We start from the raw sequence: 12,416 nt of genomic DNA, 5'->3' as shown, positions 1-12,416 counted from the left end.
TAAGAGCAAAAAAAGAACAAAGAAAGCGGCATTTGGAAGTATCAGGCAGTCATTTAAATGCAAGCTTTCAGCATCCAGAAAAAGAAAAAAAATGTCCAAAGAACTTGACTATTGTTATTTTTCTTTTGTTTATATTTTGTAATTGGAAAATTTTGTTTGTGAAATTTCGCATGTAAAACTTTGTTTGTAAAACTCTCATCTTTTCTCTCAATTGTATTGAATTTGTATAATTTTGAATGTATGAATGATGTATCCCGTTATGGGCAGCAATTGCCTTTGTGATATATCAATAAACACAATTTGCAACTATTGAGATCTTCATTAAAAAATATTTATGAAATACATAAATATTTGATCTCCTGTCAAGAAATTTCCAAGCACGTTTTCAGCACAAAGGTCGAGATTTGAGGAATCCGAGCCGCACAATAAGATATAGCACAGGACAATCCTCCAGAAATAGCAAAGGACCCTTGCTTGCCGGGCTTTGACGAGAGAGCACGCGCCGTTATCCGTGGATGTCTTTTGTTGAGCCGAAAAGGCATAGAACGAGGTACATCCCTCAAAGATACACTCACAAGGGATATTATGATGACTGGGTGAGATTTCTTCCTGCAGGCGAGCAGCAAAGTTTTCGCCAATATTTTATACAGCAGGAGAGCAGCCGGGGTGCGCTTTGAGGGGGAGGGTCTTGAGCTATTTGCAGTGTGCAGCCGCCCCCGTCTGCGTGGGGTGCATATTCGGGGGTGACGTCACCCCTTGGATACCATCAGGGGTGGGTGGCCGAGTGTGTTGTTGTCATGCAGGGCCGACGTTTCGGCAGCCCACACCAATTTAATTTCACCCACCGCTTTTCAATGAAAGCCGTCATTTCTATACGCATAAAAGGCTGTAAATATCATTCTAAGCGTAGGGAGGAAATAAAGCCAATGTCGTCAAACCACTCGAAAATGTCAGTTTAAACATAGCAAAAGTTATATAGTATGTTATTTTATCCATGGTATTAAACAATGCAAATATAATTTTTTTTAATTATCTACCTCATAATGAATTTCTCTTTGATTCAAATTTTAATTTTTCATTACAATTTTAAAAATTATTGTCACCGGTTGCGTTGTCAAAAAAAACTATTTGAAGATAAATTCTGATTTCCAAGGTAATGACTTTCATGATTAAAATAAATAATGTTCTTTTTTTCTTTTGGCAATTCTTGTTTTTAAACAAAAAACTATGTAGGCGGGAGTTAAAAATTCTCCAACAAACGAAAGGCATTTCGTGTCTCCACCGTGTAGAGACGAACCGAGTTTTTGGTCCTCTTTAAAATTCATTTGTGCTTCTCTTGTGCAACCTTAAGAGCTTTGAAACGTGAGTGGGCTGTTGGTTTGCAAAAGGGAGGAAGCAGAAAAAACGCTCTCCGCAAAGGAAAGAAGAACTCGGTCGGCACCTCGCAAAGGTATATGCGTGAAACAGAGAGCATCTCTCTCACAAAACACACGAAAGAAACCACGGCTCACTCCCCAGTGCACACAGAGACTAAAAGCCTTTTAAAAAGTTAGCTTTCGAAAGAAAGTGAGCACGAAAAGAAACACAGATGATTTATCCGAGCAACAACTTTTGAGGTGCAGAGTCGAGCAGCTATAGCGAGTTGCTTCCGAGAGATAGAATTTTATTTTTTCTTCGCCGGGGAGCTAAGTCGTATAAAACGTCAGGAGGGGAATGTTAAATATTTTATCACTTTCAGTGCGCCTGGGCTCGTATGCAGCCGGTGCAGCAGCAAAATTTATGTCGTCTGGAGCAATAGCCGCCTCCGTCTTCCCGGCTGAGCAGTGAATTGAGCCAGGGAAATTGCCTTGGTGCATTTGACGGGAGCGTGTGTGAATTTTTCATGGAGCAGACGGGGGTGACCTTCTTTGATTAAATTAAGTTAGAAATGTATAAGCGGACAGTCAGCAAATGAATTAATTCCAGTGCGCCATTGAATCGCGAGCCACGTACGTTTTTGTTACAAGCGTCGCGGCCAACTTTGTTTTCATTGTGTTTTGCCGCCGTAATGTTTCATTTGGTGGAAATGAATGTGGCTGTTGTATGTTTGTGTGGGAGAGAAAATTACAACAATGTTCGTGAAATGGATATTGTGTCTAAAATGTAGCAAACGTAATTAAATAAACTTTGGAATTATGGTTATGGGATAAAAAAAACATACAGGAATTTTAAAACATTTTAAATGCATTGTAAAGGTTGAAAATAAATTTTATAATTACTTCACCCTAGTTGACTGTTAAAATTTATACAAATGGAATTCAGTCTTTTTTTTCTATTTTGCAATTAATTGAATCAAATATCAATTTTTCAATATTAAATTTGATCGAAGGGTGGAAATTTTAATTTAAATTGCAAAAATCCATCTAAAATAATATAAAATTTAATTCAATTTTCACAGATATTTAAAAGTAATGACTCTTTCTATATTAATTTCTTATTTATTTACATTTAAGGCAGAGACCAATCCCCAAGTTAAAAAACTACGTGGGTGCCATTAGCAAAAACAAATTAAATTTAAAACATTTACGTTTTAATTCGTCATAATCTTGGCTAAAGTTTTATTCTTTAGCCTTTTTTGGTATGATTGATATATTAATAATGAAAAGGAGCCGTGCATATCACATTATTTTCGACTGACAGGTCTTAAGTGCTCGCCAGGAAAACCCGCCGTCAAGCCGAGAAACGAACTTTCCCAACGCTCTATTGGTTGCGTGCGGTGCTAAATCATGTATATTGATCTTTATTGCTCTAAAAGTTCCGAGAAAAGACAAAGGGTTTTCCCTCGGACGGTCTATTTCCAGCACCGTAACCTCCAAAACGGATCCGAATATATTGGAACGTCCAGCGTGGTCCCAGTTTTCATGTTATACACGCGCGACTGTAAAAAGTTATGGAATTCATCTGCCATCAATTCAAGTCGTAAAACTCGGAAGAGTTACGAATGCGTAAAAATGTTCTGCCTGGCAAAACGCCTAATGCGATAAAGTGGGTGAGATTTCGACGGAAATGGTCCGAAACCAACCCAGACTTTCTTTAAAGACCCATAAAAATAATTCCGCAAACGACAAAGTTTTTGGAAATAGTCTGTCCGAAAAGTCAAAGGTCGCGTCGCAATTATTCTGCTGCGAGTTGAGGGTCGCTTGTTTTGTTTACACCCCAGCCTGAAAGACACTGAGGCCCAACTTTTGCTTATCTGTGGTCAAGAGCCCATCCGAGTTTGCTGCCCGCAACTCTCCAGGGACCAATAAGTTGCCTATGTGCCAAGGGGCAGCGAAATTTGCCACAAAGTCAAACACACAAGCCGTTTCAAACAAGGAAGGAGACATTCATATTATGCAAGCGCGGGTGGGAAATACACTCGAAACTTTATTTTGTACGGCCTCCGTACGTTTATTGAAGAAAAAGGCCGCAGTAAAGCTTTCTGCTCAAGGAAATTGGAGAAGTCGTACGGCTTTGCAAAGATATTTCCGCGTGCCAAGGGAAAAATGCAGAATTATCTTGGCTTTATAGAGGGATTTTTTGCCCTTTTTTTTTAATTCCAATTCACTAATACTTAAATTATAAATCCGTTGATTTAGTCATGCAGACTGCTGAATTTATGACTGAACGCTGTCACTTTACCAAGAGAGACTATTTTCTATGCTCCAGCTGCTGTGAGATCAAAGGTTCGGGAATCGTTTGGCCCGATTAACGTAGATGATGGATGAACTGTTCTGTGGATTTTGCACAGTTTATTTTTAATTTGGAAGAGAGAAACGGAATTTCAATGAAGATCTTCAGTATTAATTCAAAATTAAAGTATTAAAAAAAAACTTCTGGGATATTTCAAGAGAGAAAAATTGTGCGTTATTTTTTAACTCTGCGCTTCCATATCCGCTAATGAGCTTTGTGATTAAATCCGCATAGCGTAAGTCGTCTGTGCGAAAGTCATTACCACGGGCCTCATTAAAGGGTATTATAATGCACAGAGGGTGGTCCGTGAGCGGCAAAAAAGTTTTGCGGCTTCGATATCTGTCTGTCTCTCTCTATTGCTCGCGAATAGCAGCCCAAAATAAATACCGTGAGCTGGCTTGGCTGTTTCTCAGTCGCATAGAAGCAGCAGCTTTTGTGTGCGATAATAAAGAGCTTTACGGCCTCCGAGAACCATAATAATAAAATAAAATAAGCTGGTCGGGGTCACTATGCTCGTGTCTCTTCTGCAAACTGCCTCTAATGGACCCATGCCTCTTCATTCCAACACTCGGCCTCTGCACGGTCTAATTAATTACACACCATGTGTGCATACTTTTTATGGTAATGAAATTTTGTCTTTATTGCAACATTTAGTAAAAACATTTTTTTCAATTAAGAAATAGGAAACATTTTCCTGTTACTTCTAGGTTTTGTAAAGGATTATTTATAAAATTTAAGAATGTTTGCTGAAACATGCTGGATTTATTGAAATTATAAATCAACACAAGTTGAGCGCGCTTCTGCCGCAAATGACGCGTTTCTGCTGGATGAGCCGCCCGAAAATAAACATCAAAAGCCTGTCTGCTCTCTTCTGAAGGTGCTTCTGCTCGCGTGAAATCCTCTCGTCATGACACGACGGGTATTCGCTCCATTAGGCAGGCTCAAGTGCGCTCATTACGCGCCTAGACACACTCACTTATTATAACGAAGCGGCCCCTCCGGCTGCACACATGCCCCCGTTTTTGCCCCTGTTGTACCTCGTTAGGATAAAGAGAGAGAGAGAGGATTTTCTCCTTTTGATTAGTAAAAAGCGCGTGTTTTGCATGCTAAAGCAAATCTGCGGCGCCTCTTGTGCGTTCCACTCTCGGAAACCGGGTCAAAGCCCTCAACGGCGGCGGATATTAATTTTTCGCCCACACTGGCAAGCCGGAAATTTAGGCTTGAAATTTCGTCATGTTAGTAGAAGGTTGATTGATGATGGGCTGATTGCTGTGGAATAAATTTGATATTTTGTTCAAAAGAAAAGTTTATGGTGTACTGGAATGAAAATGAATAAAAATTTAAATTTATAATTACGTTCTTATAAAACTTTCTTGAACTTTCTAAGCTTTAATTGAAAGATCTTTCAAAAAAATTTACTTTTGTTTGTTTTTAAAGGATAAATCCATTCTTAAGCCAGTAGTTTAATATTTATGATTTATTGTAATTTCTTTTTAAAAACCTACTTTTAGCATTTTGTTTGGGAAATTGACTGTTTAAATAAAATTAATGTGATGAATATTGTGAAAATTCCAAAGAAATTTAGAAGTCCAAAGCCGTTTATTCATTTCCTCTCTCTTTGATATTTTCCAATGCCGCATATTGACTCGCAAATCGCGTTAAGGCTCCGCACAGGCGGGCGATGGATTGATTGATGACAAATGGAGCATCGACGTACGCATCACATTGACGCGAAGGTGCAGGTCAAAGGCTCAAAAAGCGCGCGTGATCCGATTTCACCGCGGCCGATTCGATGAAGTAATCAAGTCAACACGGGGTGTCAATTCCATCTCTGCGAGTGTGTTTTATAAAAGTCGATTAATTGATTTTGCCCGCATGTCGATGATTATGCAAATGCGTGCAGGCTTTTAGCAGCCCATTACTTGTCACTCGCAGACCTTCTTTATTCCGACGTCAAACGCAGACAGCAGAGCTGGAAAAGCTGCTGCGGTTGAATCGATTATTGGAGGACACGTCTTGCAGGGCGAGGAACTCTGCAAAAACAAAAACAGCCCCTGTGCGCATTATCTGTCTTGTAAAAAGAGGACCACACTACTTTTTGTCACCTCCTTTGCACCCTATATTTGACGTGCTCCAAAGCTTTCCGTCGAAATTGGAAGCTTTTCAAACATTGCTGGTTAACTAATTTAATTAATTTTTCAGACCTTATATTAGAAAAATATGCCTGATTTATTTTCTTTAAAAGAGTTAACGCCCAATGTAGCTTGAATTTAATCGTCTTATGTTGAACATTGTGTAATATACTAATATGTATGTATAATCTACTTTTGTAAAAAAAGTCCCACAGGATTTCAATGATTTCATACTTTACTTCACCTAAAATTATCAATTTAGATTTTTATTGTTAAATTGAAATCTAATTTCCTTATACCAAATTTAAAATAATAGCCTTATTCAAAATATTTACTTCTTAAAAAGTCCCTAAAACTGAAATGCAAAAGTCATCTTTCTTTTTTGCATAAATTTAAATTTTTAATTCATCACCTAAAACCACCTATTCGTGTTCCTGTGAAAAATCATCTTAATATTATTTTGCAAACAACTTAAAATTTTGGATTCAGGGACATTTTATTAAATAATTCTTTAATTAAATTCAGAAGTTTCTAGTTCTTATCTCTCTTTCTAAAAAAATATTTGATGCAGTTTGTTATATCTGGCCATTGGTTTTTATAGAACATATTGAGACGACGACAAATCGACCATTTTCCCCCTGATATTGATATCAAATCTCATCAGTTCTGGAAAGAATTCCGATAGATTGGCTGGGGCGACTGGTTCTGGTTGATAATGGCGGCGCGACGGACGGCTCGTGGGCAAAAAGTAATATCGAATATCCCTATATGCTTTTTATTTGTGTGTCGGCGAGCAGCAAACAGACTCGATCGTATAATATAAAGCAGCAGCGGCATGTGATGGAGAAGAGTGCAATTCGCAGGGAATAGAAGCGCGCAGCGGCGCGAGGCACTCAAAAGCATTGCAAATGTCAAAGGGAAGGGAAAAAATTTCCGCCGTGTTAGACATTTGCAATAACTTTTTGCTAAATATATTAGTTCCAGCTTGTTCCGTCTAGCAAACGTATTGCAGTCTTACTTTAAAAGAAAACATCTGGTTGACGAGTGCACGCAAGTAACTGGGGCAAGAAGAAGTTTGTACTATTCTCGTTACATAAACATTAAATCCCACGAAGGCATGAATGCAAATCAATTTAGAAATGCACTGAATGCTAAAATAGTTATTAATTTAACGTTATGCATTTTGAAAGTTTAAGTTTTGCTCGTCTTTTTAAATGTATAGGTTTTTAAAATAAAAATCAAAGTAATTTATTTCGGGGGTCAAAAGTGAATATTTCCGCACCCCTAGCTCAATATTGCATCAAAAATCCAGATGTTGCATAACATATTCCAAGATCTTTGAAAAAATTAGAAATTTTTGTGTATGAATGAATTTTTATATAAATCAGAAATTTACTTTTTGGCTGTCAAAATTGGTTCAGGTTCAAGTTGCTTTAAAAATTTGATTTATTTCAAAGTTTCTAGATTTGTGAGTAGAGAAATATTGTAATGTCAGTCATACCTGGCCAGTGCAAAAAAAAACAGCTAGGTAGAAAAATTTGGAATTTTAAATAAAACATTCCCTAGAAAACCTGACAATGAGAATTAGCATCCGCAAGTGTAATGAAAAATGAAGTTGTGTCCTGTAAACTAATTTGAACTCGGCAGGGAAGTAGAAATAAAAAATTTAATCGTTTAATGAATTTACCGTTTGACGATTTATTATGGTAAAATTTTAATTCCCTTAAATTTTCTGTGTTTTAACATTTCAAATAATAGCAATTGTAAATTAAGTACCCCCTTTTATTACATTTAGCTCAGCCTGGTAAGCTATTTTTAACGTCAATCAAATCTCTGGCAACTAAATCAGCGTTGTGCGAATTGACAAACAGGCAGCTTCGACGGGAGTGATTCAATTTTTGAAATTTTCATTCGCCTGCTGGGGCGTAATAAAATGAGCGAGCGTCTCCCACGCTGAGATAAGCCATCGCCTGCCGTTCGGCGCTTCTGCAACTCGCCGGGCACAAGTGTTCCACCGGTTGGCTGACTCACTCAATCTCTCAGTCGCAGCAGCGACAATTAAATTACGGCATTGTGCAACTTCTGCTTCCGTTGTGTGCAAAACTTGCGCGCGAAAAGTTTTTGCTCGGTCGGAAGAACAAACTTTTTAATCAAACCTCCCAGAATTCTTTTTCCTCGATCGCATCGGCAAAAGTTTTCCGAATTCTTAATGAAAACGTTAACGTGAATTCCCTGCGCAAAATTTTCACTGGCTCGTTATTTAACTTCTGCTTTGGTTTTTTGTTATAGGGCCGTGGTGGTGGTGGTGCTGTTGACCAGCCAGTCCTTATGGCGCACCGAGGAGTGCGTCGCCCTTCTCAGGGTGCATCTGGGCGTCTACCTGGGTCTGCTGAGCGTCGCGATGGCCCTCGAGCTTGGCATTGCGGCTGTGGCCATGAGGGGCTCCATTCTGGACACCGAGCCCAGAGCTCCGATGCAGTACCTCCTTTACACAAGACTAGGTATAATTAAGTTTTATTTTTATTTTTCAAAAAATACAGCATTCCACAATATCCAAATCTAGAACATTTTTTTTTTCAATTTAAATAAGGAAAAAGTCGTGTAAAACTAATCATTAGAGAATCCAATAACTATTAAGCACAAAAATCGCTTTCAAAATTTCAATTACTATGGAAATTTTATTCCTTTTAAAAATTATCTTCCTACCGCAATCTTCCTTTGGCATTAAAGCAACATCCAATCTTCCAATTCAATTCCTTCCACAATCAGCTTTTGGTGCGGTGAGTGGTGGGCGCTGATAAATCGGCTGCGGGCAAATATTAATTAAAGGTAATGGATTTCGCAGGGGTGATTGGTTTGGAGCTGGTTTGGCTGGCACTTGGGGTGGTGTGGCTGGTTTACCACTACGCAGACTGCCCCATCGACTCCTCCAGGGAGGCTGTTCTAGGTAAGCGAGCGTGTTCTGACTAATTGATTCTGTCTCTTGCGCTCTTAAAATGCATCGCTCCAATGGGCCATATTTTTTGCAATTTAAAATTTAAAAAAAAATTAATTATTTATATCAATAGCTTCTTTAATTTAACAAAAGATTTCTACGCATATTTTTTCTTTTCTTTAAAATTTTTAATTTTTGTTTATTATTTTTATAATGATTCATATAATAATGTCAATTTTTCAGGTTTAATTGTGGGCAACGGGTGTGTATTGGCAAGCGTGGCCGTCACAATTTGGTGCACTTTTGACGCCGCCGGCCGCTCGTGGGTGAAAATGAAGAAATACCAAAGAAGCATGAAAGAGGCTGAATCAAAATTCCAGTACCGTAGATCAGGCAGCAGGCAGCGGAACTGGCGGCAAAGGTTAGATTTTCCCTTAAAAAATTCACCCAACATATATGCAAAGTTAAATTGGAGTTTTTTACGAGTTGCTAGTGGCGTATTCTAGAGGTGGTCATAAATTTTGGTTGCAGGAAAGTTTTGCGCGCCTACCAGGACAGCTGGGATCACCGGTGTCGCCTTCTGTTCTGCTGCATGGGCAACTCGGACAGGAGCAGGGTGAGTTTCTCATCCGACTTTACCCCGCGCAAGGGTCATAAATAAATTCGCTGGCTCTATATTGATTCTGCAGCAAATATGGAACGTGCACGAGTCACACATGGTGTGTTTTGGGGCGGTTTCAATTTAGCTTGTTCAATGTAAATAAATTTCATCAGGCGACGAGTTGACGCTTGATGCGTGACCTTTGAAATTAATAGAGTCACGTCCAAAAGTTCACTATAATGTGCACTTGTTGGCGTCACACGAAACTGCGAATTGCTGTTTGGGGAAACATCGAACTTAGTCGTAAACCATGTAATATGATGACATTAAACTTCAGCCTGGAAAACACATATTGCAAAATTATTTCCCACTCTAGATCGCAGAGCCAAAATAAATATATTTTTTTAAATTAAATTTCGAAAAATGTGCTGCGGTGGTTATTTTATATTAAATTACTGCTAGTTTATATCTTTTTTATTTAATATAATATGACATAATGTTGGCAATGTAATATAATATTTTTTGCTTCAAAGCAATATTGTTTACGCTTCATTAATTTTTCACAAGGCAAACAAAAAAAATATAGAAAGTAAGCTGATTCTCAAATGAAGCACAAAAGACTCAATTTCAAAGACGATGATGATGTTTGTGCTCATTCTTTGATCATCAATCAAGTCTGACTTTTGCGAGGAACACGATAGCCCTTTGAAATTGATCACTTTGCGGCCATTGTGTGTCATGTGTAGCAAAAAGTATGATGGATAATTGCATGCACGTGTCTGATATAGTAGTATTGGCAGTGAAATTCAATTTCTCTCTCTGCCAGAAAGACGTGGTCGCGTTTTCGCATGCGCCTTCGCTGTGGTGCGAGAGATGTCTGAATTTGATAAGTCACGCTTGTGATAAATTTTGTCCTTGCTTGAGAATTCATCTGGCGCACGAAAAGACCACTGCTGGACATGATCACAATTTATAGCCATCATGACTTTTATTTTATTTGATAAGGCCAGAATATTTCTATGTCAGCTGTCTTAAAAAAGTTTTAATGCCAGAGTAACAATTCTATTTTTGTTATTTACCTTTTTTAGAATTCCTTCTCCGACATTGCCCGACTGCTCTCGGACTTTTTCCGCGATCTTGATGTGGTGCCGAGCGATGTGATCGCCGGTCTAGTCCTCCTCCGTAAGATGCAAAAGTCACAAAGAGAAGCAATTGTCGCTCAGGTACACATCTGATTATTATTAAATCATTTGAAGTGTGAATATTTTTTTTATCAGGCCAAGACAAAGTCTTGTCCTGTGACCTTGATTGCACCACCAAATCTTATTTTTGGGTTTAATCACATTTAAAAATTATAACATTTTTTATCTTTTCAACAGCATTGCAACGACACGTACGCCTTCCTTTCAGGCGTGCCGGTGACGCCGAGGGCCAAGTTTGTGGCCCTGAGCGAGCCAGAGGAGCTGGCCGAGTTCCAAACTGTCATCCACTACATGCATTTCGCTCTGGGCGCCTATGGCTGGCCCATGTACATGGTCACGCACTCCATCTGGGGCATTTGTAAATTATGCACGAAACTCAGGTATGAGCATATTTCATTAAGTGGATTATTTTAATAAACAAAAATAAATTTTATTGAAAACTCTAAAAATAAAAAAAAGTAAACAATTAAATTTTGTATCACAGATGCTCATGTTTTCCACGATTGTGTGGTAAGCGTGAGCGGGAAGACGCATCGGTGATGTTTGAAGACAACTGCTGTCAATGTAATGTGGCCGCCCTGAGGGAGCAGGTGGAGCGCGGCCAGGTGGAGGTCGTGTACGCCACATACCACGTTGACGTCGGTCAGACGCCGTTCTTCGTCGCGCTCGACTACGCGCGCCGAAAAGTGGTGCTCAGCATAAGGGGCACCTTGTCGATGAAAGATGTGATAACCGATTTAAACGCCGAGGGAGAACCGCTGCCTCTGCATCCTCCGAAAGAAGACTGGTTAGGTCATAAGGTTAGAATTTTTTACCTTTTGAATTTTTTATTTAAATAAATAACGATGATTCCTCTTGTAGGGAATGGTTCAAGCTGCCGCCTACATCAGGGACAAGATCAACGAAGAAGGAATTCTGGCTCGCGCCTTCAGCCGAGACCCCTCCAAGGGCACCCATGAATTCGACCTAGTTTTAGTAGGTCACTCGCTAGGTGCTGGCACTGCGGCAATATTAGCCATCCTGCTCAGGCAGGAACACCCTGGTCTCAGGTGCTATGCCTATTCCCCTCCTGGAGGCCTTCTCAGGTACAAAATTTGCCACTTCTTTTTATTATTTTTTAAACGTGTTTAATTAACTTTTTAATTCTATAGTATGCCGGCTGTTCAGTACTCACAAGAGTTCACCATTTCAATTGTGGTTGGAAAAGATGTAGTGCCTCGAATTGGTCTCCACCAAATGGAGTCCCTCAGGGCTGATCTCATAAATGCAATCAAACGGAGCAAAGATCCAAAGGTGCTCAATTTTATGTTGCTGGAAAATTTAACCATCGAATTTCTGTTTAGTGGAAGACAATAGCTGGGGGAATGGTTTGTTGCTGTGGACCGCACCAAATGGAGGGTAATGAGGACAAAGTCAGCAACTCAGGTGCTGAGCCTGGTTCAGAGGCTGTTGTTGTGAGTCAAGTAATATGATTTTTATCGAACAAAAATTGAATTCCAATGAAATTTTTTTAATTAATTAATATGTTCGTACATTTAGGTGAGTGAAGCGGAAAGAGACGCAGCCCGGGATGACATCACTCATCCGACGGACAGCTCGATAGCCTTAACAGTGCACCAGCCCCTGTACCCCCCAGGCAAAATCCTCCATGTCGTAAGGCACCATCCAACGAAGGGAGAGTGAGTAAAAGTTGCCATTTTATTATGCATTTCTTTAAATTGATTAACTTGAAACTAACCGCACCTAATTTGCTTCACTTTTCTAACACACTATAACACAGCTGTAAATTTTCCCAATGCAAGAGATATATATGAATTTGCAATATTTTTTAGTTG

At 39.1% G+C, this 12,416-nt stretch overlaps 1 protein-coding gene across 2 annotated transcripts in view; it reads left to right on the top strand.

Annotated features, from left to right (window-relative positions):
* LOC132199305 (diacylglycerol lipase-alpha) overlaps positions 1–12,416 on the top strand; it is a 38,513-nt gene that overhangs the window by 21,656 nt on the left and 4,441 nt on the right. The window contains exons 2-12 of one of the 2 annotated variants that reach the window (XM_059623914.1): positions 8,133–8,344; positions 8,689–8,790; positions 9,022–9,199; positions 9,310–9,394; positions 10,468–10,602; positions 10,759–10,961; positions 11,066–11,381; positions 11,443–11,666; positions 11,733–11,874; positions 11,925–12,044; positions 12,121–12,260. In XM_059623914.1, coding sequence (XP_059479897.1) covers positions 8,133–8,344; positions 8,689–8,790; positions 9,022–9,199; positions 9,310–9,394; positions 10,468–10,602; positions 10,759–10,961; positions 11,066–11,381; positions 11,443–11,666; positions 11,733–11,874; positions 11,925–12,044; positions 12,121–12,260 — 1,857 coding nt within the window. The remainder of the gene's footprint in view (positions 1–8,132; positions 8,345–8,688; positions 8,791–9,021; positions 9,200–9,309; positions 9,395–10,467; positions 10,603–10,758; positions 10,962–11,065; positions 11,382–11,442; positions 11,667–11,732; positions 11,875–11,924; positions 12,045–12,120; positions 12,261–12,416) is intronic. The other variant, XM_059623916.1, reaches the window with a different exon arrangement.

The sequence above is a fragment of the Neocloeon triangulifer genome, unplaced genomic scaffold (genome assembly GCF_031216515.1).
Source record: "Neocloeon triangulifer isolate White Clay Creek 2 clone unplaced genomic scaffold, ASM3121651v1 ptg000014l, whole genome shotgun sequence".
Lineage (NCBI taxonomy): Eukaryota > Metazoa > Arthropoda > Insecta > Ephemeroptera > Baetidae > Neocloeon > Neocloeon triangulifer.
This window is presented reverse-complemented; position numbering and strand designations above follow the sequence as displayed.